General features: G+C 47.6%; 1 protein-coding gene across 1 annotated transcript in view; it reads left to right on the forward strand.

Annotated features, from left to right (window-relative positions):
* LOC114026269 (dihydropyrimidinase-related protein 2) overlaps positions 1-19,944 on the forward strand; it is a 104,881-nt gene extending 84,937 nt beyond the window's left edge. Inside the window, exons 12-14 of the mRNA XM_027839937.1 lie at positions 7,112-7,291; positions 11,317-11,482; positions 17,087-19,944. Coding sequence (XP_027695738.1) covers positions 7,112-7,291; positions 11,317-11,482; positions 17,087-17,178 — 438 coding nt within the window. The 3' untranslated portion in view covers positions 17,179-19,944. The remainder of the gene's footprint in view (positions 1-7,111; positions 7,292-11,316; positions 11,483-17,086) is intronic.
* The last annotated feature ends 224 nt before the right edge of the window (positions 19,945-20,168 follow it).

Raw genomic sequence — 20,168 nt, forward strand, 5'->3', positions numbered from 1 at the left:
GGCAAAGCTTTGGCTTCCGTCAAGCCGAGGAGGAGAGAGAGGAAGGTGAGGAGGACACCGGTGAGCAGGCTGGCCTCGAAGCCGCAGCTACTTTCCTGCCCACAGCAGGCTCTTAGCCAAGCTCCTGCTTGCTGAGGTTCAGGGTTTCTTCCAGCTCGTCTCCCCCAGGTGGGGCAGGAGCTGGTCTCCCACGTTCAGAGCTCTGTCTGCCAGACCTGAAGGTCACGGAGCTTCTCTTTATCGCCTTTCCGAGAAGGGAGTCAGTCATGAATCAGACGGTCCTGCCCGAGTCCTGATACCTCCTCAAACCAAGATCCGATGGCGGCCAGTCTTTGTTGCCATCTCTTGTACTGGATGCTGTTCCCCTCCCCCTTCACCTCTCGTTCCAAACTGCAAGAAAGTAACGTAATGTCACTCGTTAACCCGGGTATTGTCCGGGTATTGTCCAGAGCAGACTGGCTATTTAGACTCTGTTCCTGCACCAGTGGAGCTTTGTAAGATAGTCAGCATATGCTTGCTACTGGCAGCTGCCAGCCAGGTCTGCACCTAGACTGACTGCATCAGGTGCTCCATGCCACCTGTAACCAACTCAGCCATGCCTCCCCTTGCTGTGGGACTCTTAGGAGCAGAGATTCAGGTCTGGAAGAGACTTTAGAAGCCATCAAGTTCCATCTCCTAATTTTACTGGTGAAGAAATTTAGGCTGAGGGATGTTAAGTGACTTCCCCAGGGTCACGCAGCTAATTAAGTGTCAGAAGCAGGATTTGAACCTAGGTCTTCTGCATTCCAAGTCCCACACCCTATCCACTGTGCTACACTGTCATCCCATAAGTTTGCCACATGGAAGCTACCTGACATGCAGCTTTCTTCGTTTTCTTTGGATATCTCAAGATTATGATAAAAATACTCATAATCGCTGGCATTTCTACATCACTTTAAGGTTTGCAAAGCCCCATGCATGTATTATCTCACTAGATCTTTGCAACAACCCAGGGAGGTACAGGTGATGTTAATATGCCCATTTAACAGATGAGGAAACTGAAGCTAAGAGCATTTAAGTGGCTTGCTCAGGCTCACACCTCTAGTAAATATCTGAGTCAGACTTAGGCCTCTCTGGCTTGAGGTTCAGTGCTCTCTCCACCCCACTTGGCACCTGGTGGAGCATCTGGGCTCTCCACTGGCCGTCCCTGCCGCTTGCCATGTGACGTGCCCAGCTTCTTTTCCCATCATGCACTTCTCTGATGATGCCCTTTCCTCAGATTCTCACAGATAAGTCCGTATTGATGTGCTAGAACCTGACCTCCCCCACCTTGCCCTCCAGGTCTGAATTCTTCAGAGGCTGTCCTGTGTTCAAGTCTCATAGCCATGCAGCCACAGTGGGACAGTATTGGTACTAAAATAAAGGCCCTTTGTCTCTGGGAGAAGTCTGGGGTCAGTGAAAGAGCTTTACAATTTCCCGAGGGCCATAGCTGAAACATGTTTATAAGGCCTCCAACATCTTGATGATCTCTCCGATTTTTTCCAAGCCCTTCCAATAAAATTCACAAACCTCAAGCTGGTGGGGACCTCAGAGACCATCGAATCCAACCTCCTCATTTTCCAGAGGAGGAAACTGAGGCATCTTGCCAAAGGTCACATAGATTGTAAACCTCAGAGGAGGGATTTGAACCCAGGGTCTCAGACTCCAAAGTCGGTGCTTTTTGGCACTTGGATGCAGCATCCTATGGCAAAAATCCTGAGCAGCCACCAGATACCCCGTGCTGCTATTTTAGTGGTTAGTAACATTTTTGCTTGCTTAAAACCTGGTTTCTTTTCTGTCCCAGGCCTGTGGGTGGGCTCCAGTTTCCACAACTGACTTCGATAATTCATGTGATTGACTAGTGGGGTGATAACTTGTGTGGATCAGTGGGAAGAGTATTAGATTTGGAGTTAGAGGACCTGAGTTCGAATCTCAGTTCTGCTACTTTTATGGTGCCTGGAAGTTTGGGGTGAGTCAGAGCCAAGGAGATACTCCCTGATACAGGACCTGAGAGCTTCAAGGAACCTGGAAGGATTTTTCTCCTGATCCCTTCAGAGGCTCTGCTGGGTAAGGTACATGGCACCTTTTGAGGATCACCTGAGCCTGAGGTATGCTGGCAATGTCAGGAGAAAGAAAGGAGGAAGAGAGGAGACCACAAGAAGAATTATGAGATCTTAGGTGTAGAGCTGGGAGGCCTTTAGAGGCTTTAAGGCCAACCTCCTTGTTTCACAGATGAGAAAACTGAGGCACAGAAAAGTTAGGTCACTTGCCCAGGGTCACACAGCTAGGGAGTGTTGGGAGGCGTAATTTGAACCCAGAATTTTATTCCAAGTCTAGTGCTCTGCCCATTGTGCCACAGGACCTCATGCCTATTGCTTAAGGGGTAAGGGGAGGTTGGGATCCAGAGTGGGGGTAGGAGGGTTAGGGTTCAGTGAATGGTAAGAATGATGTGGAATATGAGAGGGTGAGACAGGGCCTCCCGCTGGTGGCACACAGGATTCCGGTCTTGGGCTAGGATTAGGATCTGACTTCTCTTGGGAGGTGGGGCTATGCTGGGGAGGAGAGCTGGTTTTTAAGCAGATTCAGGACCTCAGTCACTTAGGCGCTGGGGTTTTCAAGGAGGCATGGAGGCGACAGTTCAGCTGTTTGTCTGAGAACTGCCTGTTGGCAAGCAGTCATCTTGATAAAGAGTAATCCCTGCCTGGCTGGTCAGAGAGGGGTGGGAGGGTGAAGGTCGCAGCTAGGAGAAGTGCGCTTGCTTGGCCGCTCTCTGGGCGCTAGGAATGAGAGGGATAGGAGACAAGGACAATAAGGACCTTGGGACCTGGGTGATTGCTACCTTCTAGGTGGGCACAGTGGATGATGCAGTGGATTGGGCTCTGGGCTTGGACTTGGGAACACATGAATTCATATCCTCCCTCGGACATGTAGTAGCAGTGTAACCCTGAGCAACTCAGTTTCCTAATCTGTAAATTGGGTAGCGTAATAGCACCTACCTCACAGGATTGTGTTGAGATTCAAATGCGATAATATATGTAATGCATTTTACAAACCTTAAAGCATTATATAAATGCTATGATTATTCTGGGCATTCAAAGGAGAAAAGGTCATTTCTTCGCTACAGCCCCATATGCCCAATGGCTTTTAGTCCTAAGCCTGTCCCAGCACTAGTAGGAAGTCATCACTGGAAGAAGGGATGACGATTACCTGTGTTTCCTTGTGGGAGGCTCTTGACAGTAAATGGCATTCTTGCTGTAACCAAAGAAATCGAGGTGGACTGGGAGTGAGGGCCATCGGTGGGCGCACGTGGACTGTCCAATGAAGCTAATGTGGGTAAATGGCCAATTTCCTTTGGGCCCCCAGGGCCACAACAGCAGGAGAGAGTGAGAGCTGGCCTTGGACAAATCCCTTCCCTTTTCTGGGCCTCGGTCTTCTTTCTCCTCTAATAAACAAGTAGGTTGGGCTGTGTGATCTGAGGTCCCTTCAGACTTTGAAACCTGTGACCTCCTGATCACAGGACTAGACAAGCTTGGATTCTATTCCGAATTCCTCTGCGTTACTCATTTAGGGACCTTGGTTAATTAGAGCACTCTCTTGTCTCTCAGTTTACCCATTATAAAGTTATTGGTCAGCATTCATTATTTACCTTTTGTGGTGAAGTGGAGGGGTAAGGGCTTAGGACATGATGACAAGAGAAGGCAGTAAATAGGGGCTGCCGTTTGGCATAGGGGTGGGGTCTGAGCTTTTGTGGCAGAGAAGGGGGATGGGACTGAGGCCTGGTGGCCAGCAGCTCAGTATGAGCCAGCCAGGAAATAGGGCGGGCAGAAAGCTGAGGAATGGGATCGTCTTAAGAGACTCATCATACCCAGGGCTAGGGCTGATTGCTGCGCTGGCCTCTGCCCTGCTCAGACAAGAGCCAGAGTCCTGTGCTCAGTTCTGGGTGGGCACCCCAGTCTTTAGGAGGGCTTTGATAATCTGGAGAGTGTCCAGAGGACGGCAGCCAGGCTGATGAAGGCCCTTGAGTCCAGGCCATATGAAGAAAGTGGGGATTTTTAGCCTGGAGAAGAGGAGAATCTTGTTTCTCCATCTCCTTAATTTCTTCCTATGAGGCTAGAGTTTTTCGAGGCGTGTGCCCCCACAATCCCTGTCACTCACTAAATAGTAAAATGAAGGTTCTCCTGGGAGAGTGGGACAATAAGTCATTTAGATCCCCTGTTGTTATAATCCCGCCTGTAGATAAATCTAAACCATCCTGTTGCCTGATGCTGTCTTTCCAGCTGCCAACATCCCCACCCTTATCAGCCTGCAGCCCGCAACGTTGATCGGCAACATCTGAGAGAAGAGATTTTCGTTTTTTCTCTCATTCCTCCTTGGCCACAGTGTAGTGTTTTTCAGGCTCGTGGCCTTTGGGGCTTGTGTTAATTTGCATGGTTGCAGTAATCTTACTGGAATGTTTAGTTTTCCAGCTTCAACTGAAACCCCAGCTGGTTTGCAAAATTGGAGCTGTCTGCCTAAGCTTCTCCATCCTCGGTGCAACCCTGAGAGCAGAGCCATTCATTTCAATCCAGCAAATGTTTATCGAGCCCCTGTTAATCGCGGGGCTGGGTATTGCACTAGGTGAGGGATACAAAAACGAAAATTAGACAGCCCTTGCCCTCCAGGAGGTTACATTTTAGTGGAGGAGGCAGAGGGCTTGGAATTTTGCAAACATTAACAGTTGACTAAATTCAAGATAATTTGAGGAGCGAGAGAACAATTAATTACTGGGAGATTAGGAAAGATTTCATGGAGTAGATGGCACTAGTCAGTCAGTAAACATTTAGTAAGCACCTATTTAGAACATGCATGGGGTGTTCAAAGAAGGGAAAATGACATTTCCTGCTCTCAGGGAACACTGGAGGAGACAGCATTCAGACAACCATGTACAAACGAGATATATACAGGATAACCTGGAGATAAGCAACAGAGTGAAGGCACTAAAATTAAGGAGGTCAAGAGAGGGAAGAAAATAAGCATTTATATAGCACCTGCTGTATGTGAAGCACTGTGTTAAACACTTTGTTGCATAATAAACTTTATCTCATTGAATCCTTACAACAATCCTGGGAGGTAGGTGTTACTGTTAGCCCCATTTTACAGTTGAGGAAACTGAGGCAAACAGAGGTTGACATGCACCAGAGTCACACAGTTAGTGGGTATCTGAGGCTGAATTTGAACCCAGATCTTCCCGACTCCTGGCCCAACACTCTATCTACTCCACCACCAGCTATGTCAAGGCCCCAGAGCTGAGCTTTAAGGGAAGTTAAGGATTCTAAGCAACAGAGGGGAGAAGGAAGTGTTTGGATGGAGGGGTGGCCTGTGGAGGAGATGGAGAGTGAGGCAGCTAGACCAGAACATGTTGCTAGGATAACCGTTGTTGCCGAACTCTGGTTAGTGACCCTGGTAGGGTAATGTTGGTCTCCACCACGTGGATGCTTCAGTGTCCCAGAAAACTTTTCCTTTCCCCCCAACCCCCCCTGCAATATACCCAAACACGGAGCCAGGGGTGTTTCCCGAGAACTTGGACAGATGTAGCACTGTTTGCCCAGGGCGAGCTCAAAGCCGCAGGGCCGTGTTCTGTTTTTCTTGGCCCTCACTGACCTCAGACATTTGAGTGAAGGCATTTCTCTTAAGCCGCCACAATCATTTCATCTGGGGCTTTGCTTTTCTTTCGGCTTAACCACCGTTCTAACGAACACGTGGGGAGCCAGGCAAGGCTGGAGCTCCTGATCTTTGTCCAAAGCCACCTCTCCTCCTGACGATCCCGTTTCTATCACGAGCACCAGCGTCTTGCTGGTCGCCCAGATTCACAACCTTGGTGCCTTCCCTTGACTGCCCGCTTTTCCTCCTCACCCCACGTGCCAAATCAGTCACCACGTCTCATAGATACCACTTCCGCAGCGGCTTTCGGATCTGTCTCCTCTCTACTCCACTCCCGACAGCTCTGTTCCCTCATCGCCTCTCACCTGGACTCTAGGAATAATCGCTTTCTAATTCATCTCATTGCCTCCCGGCTCTGCCCTTCCGAATGATCCTCCACGAAGCTGCTAAAGTGGTCTCTCAGAAGCCCTGATCATGACCCTCCTCCACTCCAGAAGCTCCAGAGGGGCTCTCAGTGACCTCTGGGGTAAAATGCAGAGTCTTCTGTTAGGCCTGGCTACAACTCACCTTTGCACATGTGCTTGCAGCTCCGGTACCCCTCTTCCTGGATTTCTTTCTAGTGAATTGGGTTTTTCAATTTTATTGTTTGTTTAACAAGAATTTACTGTCTCTACCTCCACTCCCCCCTCCTTCACTTAAAAGAAAAAAGAGAAAACAGAGCCCTTGTAAAAAGTATGCACAGTCAAGCAAGTCAAATCCCCATGTTGGATGTCCAAAAATGTCTCGAATTTGTATCGACTTACATGTTGTCTCCCCCCAATAGAGAGTAAATACCATGAGGGCAGGGACTATTTCACATCTGTCTTTGTATCCCCAGTACCCAGCACAGTGACTGGTCCATATTATTAGGTACTTAATAAGTGTCTGATGAATGAACGCTCACCAAAACATGAAGCAAAGGGTATGATTTCTAAGGCAGCAGAGTGTGATGGATGGAAAGAACAACCCTGGAAAACATTTGTGTAGTACCTACTGTATGCAGAACACTGAGTAGATACATATTGGAACTGGGATCTAAGACCCCGAGTTTGAATCTGTCATTTTGCCTTCCTCAGACCCAACTCCCCTCTTGTCTAAAAGGAAATATTTGGGCTGAATGATCCAAGGCCTATTTAGCTCTAACTGTGATGCTGTAGGGTAGACATTTTCTTAAATTTACACCTGGGGAAACTGAGGCATCAGAGAGGTGTAGTGACTTGTCCATATACAATTATATATCAATCAAGCTGGGGCTGGAACCAGGATCTCCTGATTCTGTTCATTCACCCGTTGGGCAGCTGGATGATGGTGTAAGTGGAATGCAGAACGTGGTGTCAGGTTGCTTTCCTATCCCTCCGAAAGCCTTTGTCACTTCGAACTCTGTTCTAAAGCTGTGTGTGCTCTCTTCTCCCAGTCTCTCGAATACAACATCTTCGAGGGCATGGAATGCCGAGGCTCGCCACTGGTGGTGATCAGCCAGGGGAAGATCGTCTTGGAGGATGGCAACCTCCACGTGACCGAAGGATCGGGCCGCTACATCCCTCGCAAACCTTTCCCTGATTTTGTTTACAAGCGCATCAAGGCCCGGAGCCGGGTGAGTACCTGGGGGTAGACAGGGGGATTTTCCGATTGAGAAATTCTAGGACCCTAGTACAGAGCGACTCTTGTCTGCACCCATTCAGATCTGGGCAGAATGGTCCCAGCCCCGAATACCATGTTCATCATTTGGCTTGCTCAGTGCAACAAGGTTGGTGTAAAGTCTGCCACTGGGACCAAAGAATCTTTCTTGGCTTCGAGGAAGACATGAGTCCTTGTATGTGTTTAAGGGGAGGTCCCTCAGGATGTCCCTGGGAACATCCAGAGCAGGAGGTGGGGATGAGGGAAGCGTCCTGGGCTGTCCAATGCACCTCTCACTCTGGAACCAGGACCGACGCCTCCAAAAAGGGATCAGGAAGAGGCAAGGAGGGATTCACCCAGGAATGGGAGGCAGCATGGAATGTAAAGAGTTTCTGGAGTTAGGGACTTGGGTTTGAATCCTTCCTCTGCCATTTCATAGCTGCGTGGCCCTGGCCAGGTCTCTTTCTTTCTCTGGCCTCAGTTTCCTCATCTGTATAATGAGGGAATTCACCAAGATGGTTTCTAAGGTCCCTTCCAGGGTTAGAATTATGCTCTTATCTGTGACCTGGACAAATCACTTAATCTCCCTTATTTTCCTCTTCTGTATAATGAGGGATAGACTATCAGCCCTTCTTAAACCTTATGGGGTTGCGACCACAGTTGAAGAAGCATCGAAGGGGTCTTGAGTGAAAAAGTTTAGGAAGCCCAGGACTAGCTAAAGTCTGGGGTCCCTTCTAGCTTCAGATGGATGATTCTCTAGTCCTGTGAATGTCCCCAGGGAGCCTTGGATAGGAGGGGCTGCCTTCCAGGGCAGGAAGCCCCCAGCAGTCCAGGACTCCTGGGTCCGTCAGGGCACCTGGAGCAGTTCTGGGGCAGGGGCAGGGTCCCGGCTGCTCTGCAGACCCCATTCAGGTGCTTTATCTGTTGTGGGGGGAGACTGGGTTTAGATGGGGTTGCTTGGTTCCCACTTCTGAGATCCTGGGCAGGGAGACACTAATCCCCTAAGAATTGGGAAGTTTCTAGCATGGAGTCTTCTGAGTACCCAGATTTGGAGGGTTACAGAGAAGGGACAGGAAGGAGATAAGCATTTATTAATCCCCTATGTGTCAGCCAAGTGCTTTTCAAATATTATCACATTTGGTATTGTTTACAATTGAAGAAACTGAGGCAGACAGAAGTTAAATGACTGGCCCAGGGTCACACAGCTAGAAAGTGTCCGCGGGGGGATTTGAACTCGGGTTTTCCTGACTGCAGGCCCAGACTGAGGCAGATAGGTGAGCCTGTGATACAGGATTGTGTTTGCCTTGTGGTGGACACTCCCTTCACCAGGGCTTTAGTCTGTGTCCTTCTGCGGGAGGCCATCCTGACTTCGTTTTTTTAACATCTTAGTGCTTGGGCTGCGCATCTTGGGGGTCCTGGGACCCTGGGTCCAGAGCTCTTAGGGACTTCAGGGACCGTCCAGCCCCACCCCCTCATGTTGCATTTGAGGAAGCTGAGGCCCAGAGAGGTGAAGGGCCACACACAGGTGATGTAGCCAGGGCACCAGGAGGTCCGTAAGAGACTCACTGGTCCATCTCCCTTATTTCACAGAGGAAGAAATAAAGGCCAAAGAGAGGTACCCCAAGTCCCCTAGAGGCCCCCAAAGCTCCTGCTGAAAGGGACCCTGAGACCGTCAGTCCAGGGTTCTGAACGTGGCCCCTCGGATTTCAGGGAGTCTGTGAACTCAGGTGGAGAAACAGTCACATCTCTGTGTTCGTGACATCTGAAATTGAACATTTCCCCTAATTATTTAAAAATGTTCTTCTGAGAAGGGGGCCGTCTCTGGGTTACACCAGACATCAGATGGGTCCAGGACACAAAAGGGTTAAGAGCCCCTGCTCTGGCCCATTTCCTTCTTTTTATGGAAGAGGAAACTGAGGTTCAGGGAAGGGCCCAGCAGGTAGAAAGGGTCAGAGGTGGGATTTGAACCCAGGTTCTCTTGACTCTGCAGCCTGTGCTCTCTCTACCACACCACACTGCCTCTCTCCTGTTGGTCTCCCTACATGGCTGACTCAGTTCCTTTCCTAGTCCCAGGTGTCCTTCACAGCATCGATCACATGTGTTTTGTGGGCCCCCATTACCCAACAAGGCCCCAGGAAAGGTAGCTGCTCAGCACCTGGAGCACAGCCTCCTTCAGAAGCTTCGGGGGTGGGGTCAGCCTTCCTGTGCCTCCCTGAAGGGAGGCTGCTGGTGAGGGGTCTTTCCGACCACCCTCCCCGACTCCCACCCCAGAGCAGCTCGGCCTTCCCGTGGAATTCTTCTATGGTATCCTTAGAGGAGGTTGGGGTCATCTTCCAGCTTCCTTTGTTCTGTCTGGAAAGATGCCCCCCACCTCTGCATTCTGCAAGGGCATTCTAAGCTTTACTGAGAAAGGCCCAACTTTGGTGCATGCCAGGGGAGAGGAGAGACATTCCTTAACTTGATCAGCTCAGTACTTTAGAGTCCTAGAGGCTGGGGAAAGAACTAGATAACTTTTTTTTTTTTGGAGGCAATTGGGGTTAAGTGACTTGCCCAGGTTCACACAGCTAGTAAGTGTCTGAGGCTGGATTTGAACTCAGGTCCTCCTGAAACAGGGCCAGTGCTCTATCCACTGTGCCAGCTAGCTGCCCCTAGATAACTTTTCAGAGGCTCTTCCTGCCTTGAGGGGGATGATGGTGATGGTGACGGTGATGATGGTAGGGTTGCAGTGTTCTGGGATAAACGGTGGGCCATGATGGATGGAACCTTGGTCTCAAGGAAGGCCTGGGTTCAAGTCTGTCTCTGGATATGATCTCCTTGGAACATCACATTGTGAGGTGACCGATTGATCTTGGGCAAATCATTTTGACTCCCTCGCCTCTGTTTCCCCCATATGTAAAATGACACAGTTAGAAACTAGAAGGTCTCTCAGGTATGTTTCAGCTTTAGATTTATAGTCTTAAAATTGGTGCCCAAGTGCTAAGACGTTACAAGGAGCAGAGGTTGGCCTCCCTCCCGCAGCTGGAGAGTTGGAGGTGCCCTGCTTTTGGTAGAGGGAGTTTCCACACTTGGAGTTCCCACAATTGAAAACCCAGGTCCAGTCCCTATCCCTGATAGGGCCCTGAGTCTAGCAGAGATTTGGGAAGTCTGGCCCAGCTCTGTGCTGCCTTTAGGAGGAGGCTATCTAGCCTGGCGCTTCTCAACCAATAGCTATCGGTTGGCCAGTAGGATTTGAAAGGCTCAGGGCTTTCTAAGACTTCCCCAGATCCTCCTTTCTAGATATTATGATTCCCAGAGGGGAGGAGAATGCGTCTCACAGAGGAATCCCTTTGTTCCACTCGGGCATAGATATGGAGCTAGGAAGACCCTCAGGTCAGCTGGTCTGTCCCCCTCCCCCATTTAAAAATAGATTAAAATTAAACAAATTTAAAATAAAAATAGGGGTAAGGCTCAGAGATGAACCAATATTTATTTAGTGCCTACTATGTGCTAGGCATTATGCTAAGCACTGGGGATACAAGAAGAGTCAGAAGACCACCCCTGCCCTCAAGGAGCTTACAGTCTAATAGAAGTTAAGTGGCTTGCCAAGTGGGCCCCGTTTGTCAAGAATGAGAGACATTGATGTCTGTTTTCTTCTTGACCATAGCTTAGGGATGGAGGATCCCCTAGAAGATACATGAGTTTAGAGGTGAAATGCACCTAACAAGAAATCTTAAAGGGCTTACTCTCCTTTTAATACTCAAAAATCGTGTTTTTCCACACTCCAAGATTTCTAAGGCTGGGGTGAGGAACATGGTGGTGAAAGCCTGCCACCTGCTGGACGATCCTGTACCTACTCTAATATCCTCCTTCAGAATACCCAGCCTCCGGCTTGTTATCAGGTCGGCCAATTAGGTGTGGCCTTTCATCCTCATCGAGAGAGGACCCGGATGACCGAGTTCCACCTCCTTCTTCTCGGAAGACGCTTGCTTGTCAGCCCTCGCTAACTGGCTCTTGTCTTCGCAGTTGGCAGAGCTGAGGGGTGTTCCCCGAGGCCTCTATGATGGGCCGGTGTGCGAAGTGTCCGTGACTCCCAAGACAGTGACTCCGGCCTCGTCTGCCAAGACTTCTCCTGCCAAACAGCAGGCCCCGCCCGTCCGGAACCTGCACCAGTCTGGATTCAGCTTGTCCGGTACAGACGCATTCACAGATTAATTCTTCTCCCAAAATTAGAGCCTTTGGTTTTGAGTCGAGGTCTTGGGAACTTTGGTGTGCCCCTTGGAAGAGCTGTGGACTAGAAGGGGTTTGAGCAATCAAGCAACAGGCATTTATTAAGTGTCTGCTGTGTGCAGGCTTTGATGAGGGGGGAGGGTGGGGTAGCATATTTATTACATTCCTCCATCCATCCTCCCATCCATTCATCTTTCCATCTATCCATCCACCCTTAATTCATTCAAAAATCATTTGTTAAGTGTATTCTATTCATAGAGCATTGTACCAGATTCTGAGGGAGGTACAATGGGGCCTCTCCCAGTATGGGAGGGGGATACAACATAAACTCAGGAAATCACTGAACTGTTAATCCCAGGCCAGCCAGGACCAGCTGTGTGATCGAGGCTGTTACTTAGACTTTAAGAGCCTCAGTTTGCTCACTTAAAAAATGGGTATAAAAATATTTTCAGTTCCTCCCTCATGGGGCTATTCTGAAGAAAGTACTTTGCCAGCCTTAATGTTCTTTAAAATGTGAGATGTTATTATCATTGTTTGTATTATATTCTGGATATGCGTATCACCGAATCACAGTATTTCAGAGTCAGGAGGGACCCAGCTTGTCCAAACCATGCCTCTCAAATACGTGCTGATCCAGCTTTTCATTCAAGTCCCCCATGGGGGTGGGAGCGGGGGCGGGGTACCCCTCTCAAGGCTGCCTCTTCCACTTTAGCGCCACTCTGATTACTGAGAAAGTGCCCCAAACGTTTTGCATAAACAGGCCTCTCTACAGCTCCCCCACTCTTCCACACTGCTCCTGGCTCTGCCTTCTGGGGCCAAGCAGAACAAGACTAATCCCTCCTTCACAAGACAGTCCATTGAATATGCACCCCTGAATGGTCATCAGTGTCAGTTCTGGTGGCCTCGGTGGCTGTGGCAGGAGCCAGCCTGCTCCATGCTACTTGAAGGCCAGGTGTGGTACATCTCACTCCTCCCTGAGAGGCAGGTCGCTCCAATTGGCTCCAGCGTCCGCCAATAGTATTTGCCCACTTTAGGAGGGTCCCTAACAACCCACTTCATTTCACCACTTACCAGTGTGATTATCTTTTATTATGCAATATTTACCTAAGCAGAATGGTAAGAATAAACATATAACATTCTCCGCCTTGCCCTGCCCAAGGTAGCCTTTCTGCCCACCCCCACCCTCACTGTGGGCGAACTGGACACTGACATAAGAGTGTCCCAGTCTGGCTGACTTAAAGACACGGCTTTTCCTGGCTTAGACACGCAGATGAACTCCCAGCCTGATGGCTGTTTGCCAGAGGTGGTGGCCAGCCATAGAGGATGTCCTGCAGAGGGTTCACACGGACCCGGGGTGCCCTCTTGGTGATGAGGTCTTCCAGAGATACCAGTGTGCAGGTGACTGTGCTGAAGGCATCGGGTCCTAGCAGGCCTCCTGCTCCTCTTCCTCCTCCCCCTCCTCCTCCTGCTCCTCCCCCTCCTCCTTCTCCTCAGATCTTCAGCCACTCAAAGGAGAGAGTCCTGGCAGTCCATCTAGGAGCAACCAAATACTTGGGGGATGTCTGTTGTTTAGAGCAGAGGTTTTTAGTTTTTTTTTTCATGAACCCCTTGAGCAGTCTGATAAATCCTCTGGACTCCTTAGAATTATGTTTTTAAATGTATAAAATAAACTGCATTAGCTCAAAATGAGATAATATTTGTAAGGCACCTAGCACAGTGTCTGGCACATAGTAGGAACTTAACAAATGCTCCTTCCTACCTTTGCCTTCTTTCTTCCTTCATTGGAAACTGGTTATTGAAATAGTTATCAAAAGTTAAAAAAATAAGTAATGAGGAAAGTGTTTTGTAAATCATAAAAAAATACCTGTTTCAAAGAGAGTTATTCCTATTATGGAAGGCAGAAGCCTTTATACAGCTCTTTCTCTATGTCAGGTACTATTTAAATGCTTTTTATAAATATTATCTCCCTTGATTTTCACAACAGCCTTGGGAGGGAGGTGCCATTATTATCCCCATTTTACACTTGAGGAAACTGAAGCAGACAATGATTAAGGGGCTTGCCCAGGGTCATACAGCTAACAAGTATCTGAGGCCAGATTTGAACTCAGGATTTCCTGACTCTGCTCTGAATGCTGTGGGCACCTCCTACCTGCCACAGGGACAGGATAAACTTGTGTCCCGGGACTTCCGCTGTGCAGGTGTCTGCTGTACTTATCTCTTTGGTGAAGGCAGAGTAGCCAGTACTTTTGGGAAGCAGTCATGAGGTGAACTGTTCCTCTCTACCTGACTCTGGCCAGTGAGGAAGACAAATCAGAAAATATAGGAATTTGGGGAAAGAGTGTCCAGGTCACACTAGAATTTGCTGTAGATAAGGAAGCAGATGCTGGGGATGGTCCAAAGTGTACCTAGATCAGGGGTGGGGAACCTGTGACCTAGAGGGCCTCTCGTGGCCTCAAGGCTACAGATTCCATTTGTTCTGTGAAGTTTGGATTCAAAGGGCAGCACTTGAGGACCTAGAGGGCCACATGTGGCCTTGAGGTCGCAGATTCCCCAACCCTGACCTAGACTGTAGGATGGCATAGAAATAATGGGAAGGTTCTCATGACTGGAAATCCTAAAAGGGAGCAGCTTAGGGTGTGTGCTGTGCCCTTGAGAAGGAAATTCTAGTCAATTTCTGGTGTATTCAGGGAGAAAAGAAAAGGGGAGGTGACTAGAGAAAGTGTTGGGGCTCCAAGGGACTGAGTAGACCTACCTCAGTAGGCAGTAAGTTCCCCAAGACTAGAAATCTTGAAGTAAAAGCTCAACAGTGATTTGCTGGGGAAAGTGTAGAGGGTATTGATGCTTTAGGTTTTCCTTGGACCACTGGCTGATGGGGTCTCTCCCAGCTACAGGATTCTGGGGTTTTGGGTCCCTTTCCTTACTCCTCCTCCTCCTTGAGACACTTTCCTTTAATAATAGCTAACATTTATGTACACGTTATCTCATCTGATAGAATTAACTCTTTAGAGAGAGTACTGAGGACATTAACTCCAATTCCAAATCAATGGAGTTCTAATCAGATTATTGTACATTCTTCCGTTGGCCACGTAAGGTGCTTTTAGTGCTAATCATGATAGTTGACGTTAAGCACGTTGTGTACATGGCCTAATTAGAGCACAGCAACAATGAGAGGTAGATGCTATGGATATCTTTGTCCCTATTTTACAGATGGGGAAACTGAGGCTCGGAGAGCTTGTCTTTTGTCCAAATCACTCAGCCAATAAGCGTTAGAGGTGGGGTTTGAACCCGTCTTCCATACTTAAAGTCCAACTTGCTAGCTATGAAACCACACCCCCTCTTGACTATTACAGTAAATAGAAATAAAGCCAGAGTCAATAACTGCCCAAGGAAACAGGGGCCACAGGAGCTGAGCCCCCAGCCACCTGCTGGTCAGGCGGCAGGGGCTCTGCAGAGGCAGTAGGTGTGAGCTCGAGAGGCAGGTGTGAGGTTTAAAGCTGAAAGCCACCTCTGAAGCCATCTTATGAGTCCACCCAGCCTGCCTCATTTCAGAGTGAGGGAACGGAAGCCCAGAAAGCGAACTGACCCACTACTAAAGGATCTTAGATTCTCGAACTACAAGGGACCTTGGAGCTTTTGTCATCCAGCCCAGTGCCTGGCACACAGCAGGCATCTTATAACATGCTTTTTAACTAAGAGCCTTTTCATTTTACACATCTAGTGAGACCTGCCCAATGTCAGTTTGTAGTAAGTGGGGGAGCTAGGATTTGAACCCTCCAGGGCTGCAACTTCTTCCACGGGGTCATATTGCCTTTCTTGGGGCTCTGTCTCATCCCTAATGGCCTATACATTTTCTTTTGACACATCACTCCCTCCACCTCTCCCCCATCCCCCAACATGGTACCTTGTAGGGATAAAATGAAACATTTGCCAGATACTTTACAAACTTTCAAGTGCCATATTAATGCTATTGTTTTGAAAAAAAAAAAACCATTAAGCTGGGGGCAGCTAGGCAGTGAAGTGGATAGAGTACCGGCCCTTAAGTCAGGAGGACCTGAGTTCAAATCTGACCTCAGACCAAAAACTTGACACTAGCTGTGTAACCCTGGGCAAGTCACTTAACCCCAATTGCCTAAAAAGATTAAAAAAAAGAAAAAAAAACATTAAGCAAAATTGTCTCAAATGCTATAGAGCATTTTTTAAAACATTATTTAAAACATTAAACAAAAACTTCTTAAATGATATAGGTTATTATTTAAAACATTAAACAAAATTGTTTCAAATAGCAAACAAATGCTATAGATCATTATTTAAAATGTTAAGCAAAATTGTCTTGAATAGCAAGTCTGCTGGCACCTTGGAACACCAGCCCCTAGCACAGTGTGAGGTGCTTAAGAAAAGCTCATTGATTGATTGCTGATTGAAGCTGTGGGACTGTGGGGAAGGCACAGATTTACATTTGGAAAAGGGGAGGAGAGGAAACCTGGGGATGCATTTTTTTTCCTCCTTTTTAATTACTTTTTTCTCTGATTTTTTAAAATTGAATTTTATTTTCAGTTCTGAATTCTCTCTCTCCTCTCTTCCTTTTGCCACTGATTGAGAAAGCCAGAAAAACCAAGCTTGTTACAAATATGTTCTGTGACTTCTTTATAGTGATAGTGAGCACAGCTCTCATTCCCATAGCCTGTTAAAACTAATGAATTGCTTTTATCAGAGCAACACTGACAGGCAGGTATTGCCTCTCAAGGATTATTATTACCCCCATTTTATAGATGAAGTGACTGAGGCTCTAAGAACCTCCATCACTGAATCCTGGTCGCTCCTGCCTCCAAGAGCAGGCAACTTTTCTTTGGGTTGGACTGAGTTGCCCCTCTAGGACCCAAGACAAGCCAGAATAAGTTAGTACTGATGAGTGATGAGTCACTAAAGACTAAGTGTACATGGGTATGTGGTCGGGATGTGCTTCTGCCTCCCCTCTCCTCTCTCAGAATCTTTGATTTCCTTCAAGACTAGACTGAGGCAACACCTACATGAAGCCTTTCCTGAGCGTTACTGTTGCTTTTGCCTCTCGCCACGTGTCTAACTACTTTGTATATATTTATATCTACTATTTGTATTTGTATTATATTTGTATTTTTGATTTTGCTTTTGCCCTCCCACCATAACTACCTTGTATCTAACGACTTTGTGTATTTACTCATTTTATATTTATGCTGCAGACACTTTATATGTCTATGTTGTCTCCCCTCGCCCCTTAGAATGAGGGCTTCTTGAGAGGAGAAGTTGTTTCAGTCTTTATACCTGCATTCCCAGTGTCCAACAATATTCCTGGCACATAATATGCACTTAATTCTGGATTGATTGCTTAAATCATAGTCATTAAAGATTAGAACTGGAAAGGACCTTAGGACTCGTACAGTATGATCTCTTCATTTTACAGACGGGAGGACTGTGGCCTGATCTGGGAAGCGGTCGGTCCGAGGTCCCCCAGGTAGTAGGGAGCAGAGGTAGGAAGCTGCCAGGACTTTTTAAAACCTGCTTTCCCTTCTCTCTTTTCTCCTCTCTCCAGGTGCCCAGATTGACGACAACATCCCTCGCCGTACTACCCAGCGCATTGTGGCTCCCCCAGGCGGCCGTGCCAACATCACCAGCTTGGGTTAGAGCGTCTCAGTCATTGAGCAGCAGTAGCAGGCTGGGAAAGGGGGGTGAGGGGTGGGGCACCTGAGGACAATGGGTTTTGTTTATTATTATTATTATTGTTATTTTTTAGAGCCTGTGATAGTTACTGTGGGGCAGCCAGTCCATGGGGCTTCCTTCTGGGCCCCACACTCGGTCCTCCTTACCCTGATGTTACCGATTTTGCTCACCCGTGTTTATCCACTTCTGATAGCATTACATACATGTTCACACACCGACTCCAGAGACAGAATGTGACCTGACACCTCAAGGGTGCAAGACAAAAAGTATGAAAAAATCCCTACCACAACCAGGGTAGTTTTCCTCCAGGGTCCCTGTTGTTCTCACGAACACCTTTCTTTTCCTAAGGGAAGGATGCAGTGAATTGCCCGAGAGCTGCCTTTTTTTTTCCTCCCTGAGGAGGGGTGGGGTTTGGGGAAAGTGGTTTAAAAATAACGTTGGGGGAAGAACAGATCAAATATCAATGAATTGAGACCCGTGTTTGACAGCTGAGTGAATCAGGTTCGTAGACCAGTAGTCCCCCACGCAGTGGCTCCAGACCATGTCCATTGGCATTCCATACATTTCAGTCTGGGTCAGCTACTGACACGAGGCATCATTTCTCTTTGTCCTGGATTTGGCTACAACATGTATCCTTTGAGGTTCCCCTCTCTCCTCTCTGGCTTTTTGTTTTGTTTTGTTTTACAGAACATTTTAAGTTGCCTCTCATTGGCTTCTGAGAGACAGCATGGCACAGTGGGAGTAGCACTGGATCTCATGGCAGAGGCCCTGGGTTCAAGTCCCACCTCTGGCCGTTATTACCTGTTTGACCTTGGGCAAGTCACTTAACTTATTTGCCCCTCAGTTTCTTCGTGTAGGATGAAGGTGTTGGATTAGACAGTCTCTAAGGCCCTTTCCAGCCCTCAGGAGATGAGACTATGGGTATTTGTTTTAGACAACATTTTTCTCCGTGTCCCAGCTGCCTCTCCCTATCGCTATCCCTGCCACTTTTCCATTGTTGCCATAGGAACCTGGCCTGGGGAAATAAGATGCTGCCCCATCACTCAGAATGCTGAGTTGGCCCATGTTATGCAAGATGCCACCAAGCCACCCATAGTAGCCATTGCTATTTGATTCATTCTTTTCCAGTAACAGGGATGGGTTGGACTGAGCTATCCCTACTCTCTGGCGCCCCCTTGGTGAGAGGGTGAGGGGGAGATACAGTCTGTGGCTTTGGAAAGTGGGGTTTTCCCCTGATCAAAGCTAGCTGCCTACCAAGGGCATCAAGCTGCTGTCCAAGGTCTCATTAACACCATATGCTAATTGACTGGGCTAAGTCATCCCAAGGCCAGCCACCAGAATAGAACAGATGGATGAATTGGAGGCTGGTTTGATAGCATTCTCCAAGCCCCATTTAATTTGACCTGGAGGCATGTTTTGAGGAGTCAGGACCTACTGAAGTTTCACTCATTGGGAATGGGCCCCAGTAGAACATCGTGGTGCCCAGTTAAACAATTTTACCTCATGGAAGTCAACTTGGTGGAATAACAATGCATAGAGGCCTTAGAAACACACACACACACACACACACACAATACCCTTGGGAATTTTGACACAGGGAAGTCTCTTAATTGGCAAAATGGAGGAGCCATGCCTTTTTTTTTTTTTTAAACAAAGGGCGCTTCATTGCGCATTGACATTTGCAAACATAACACAACTTTGGTGGAAAGCAACGTCTGGCAAACTTCTTTCTATGGGCCAAGCTTGAGCCTATCGGTCACCTCACCTTAGCACTGCCTAGCGTCTTGGTGTCTTGGAATAGTTTCCATTAGCTGAATCCCCTCCCCTCCTCTCAGTTTCTTTTGTTACCTTGATATGTGTGGCCTTTATTTCTGTGTGTGTCGACAGGTCCTCTTAAAGGTGTATCTGAAGGTTCTTAAAAAAAAGAAACCCAATAAAAACAAATCTGCTTTGAGAAAGTGTAAAGAGTAAATCCTTTGTAGCCAGTCCACTCATCTGTCCAGACATATCGACTTGGGATTGTTTTTATTGTTTTTTTTTCTATTTTTTAAAGTAAAAAAGCACTTTAAAAAAGTAATTGGTTAACTTAAAAATTTTATAGTTCCCCTCCCTGACCCCCTGTTTTTCCTTTATCACCTGCACTTGAAGGAAATTGGAACAAGGTGGAAAAACCCTAAAGTCTTGTTTCCATTCTCAGCCGTGTTGGCAGCCTCTCTCAGCATTCACTTAAATCTTCCCTTTTTCCCTCATACTCATAACTTTGAGTTCTTTCGTTGTTCTAAAAGACAAAAAAGCCCACAAACAAACAAACAAGCAAAATGCAAAACAAAAACCCTAATGATGTTTGCAGGCTATGTAAGCATGTTCCCCTGTCGGCTTGCTTTTTGTGTCTGTTTAATGAATGTCCTATGTAAATGCTAAGAGGAATTGACAATGATTTGGAACGGACTAACTGCAGTGACTTGATGCTCTAAGACATTGTAGGATTGCGGATAGCTGGATTTTAACCCTTGGATTTGTGATTGTGAACCATGAGTGAAGGAGCTGTATGTGCTAAAGCTGATCATGTGTGTAGACAAACAGTGCTTTTTTCCCTCTCTTTTTATTTTTTACCACTGTCTTAATGGCAAATAATTATGGTAAAAAAAAAGTCGTGTTTATTATTCCTTAAGAACTCTGTGTAATATTACCATGGAAACGCCTAATAAAGACAAATGTTGTTGTTTCCGGGGTGTGTGTCCGTGTCGAGATGTTCTGAGGAGGTGGGTGTGGGGGTGCCCTCTGCGTGCCTCTAATCAGTCAACAAGGGTTGAAGCCCCTACTGTGCTGGAGAGCAATGTGGGCAGAAGAGAGCTGGTTTGCCCTGGCTTCACGTCTTGCCTCTGACACATCCTGGGATAGTTACTTAAGCCCTCATCACTCAAGTTCCAAGCCTAGAAATTTCAGAGGGGCTG

This window comes from Vombatus ursinus, unplaced genomic scaffold (assembly GCF_900497805.2).
Source record: "Vombatus ursinus unplaced genomic scaffold, bare-nosed wombat genome assembly UNPS02014837.1, whole genome shotgun sequence".
NCBI classification, from domain to species: Eukaryota; Metazoa; Chordata; class Mammalia; order Diprotodontia; family Vombatidae; genus Vombatus; species Vombatus ursinus.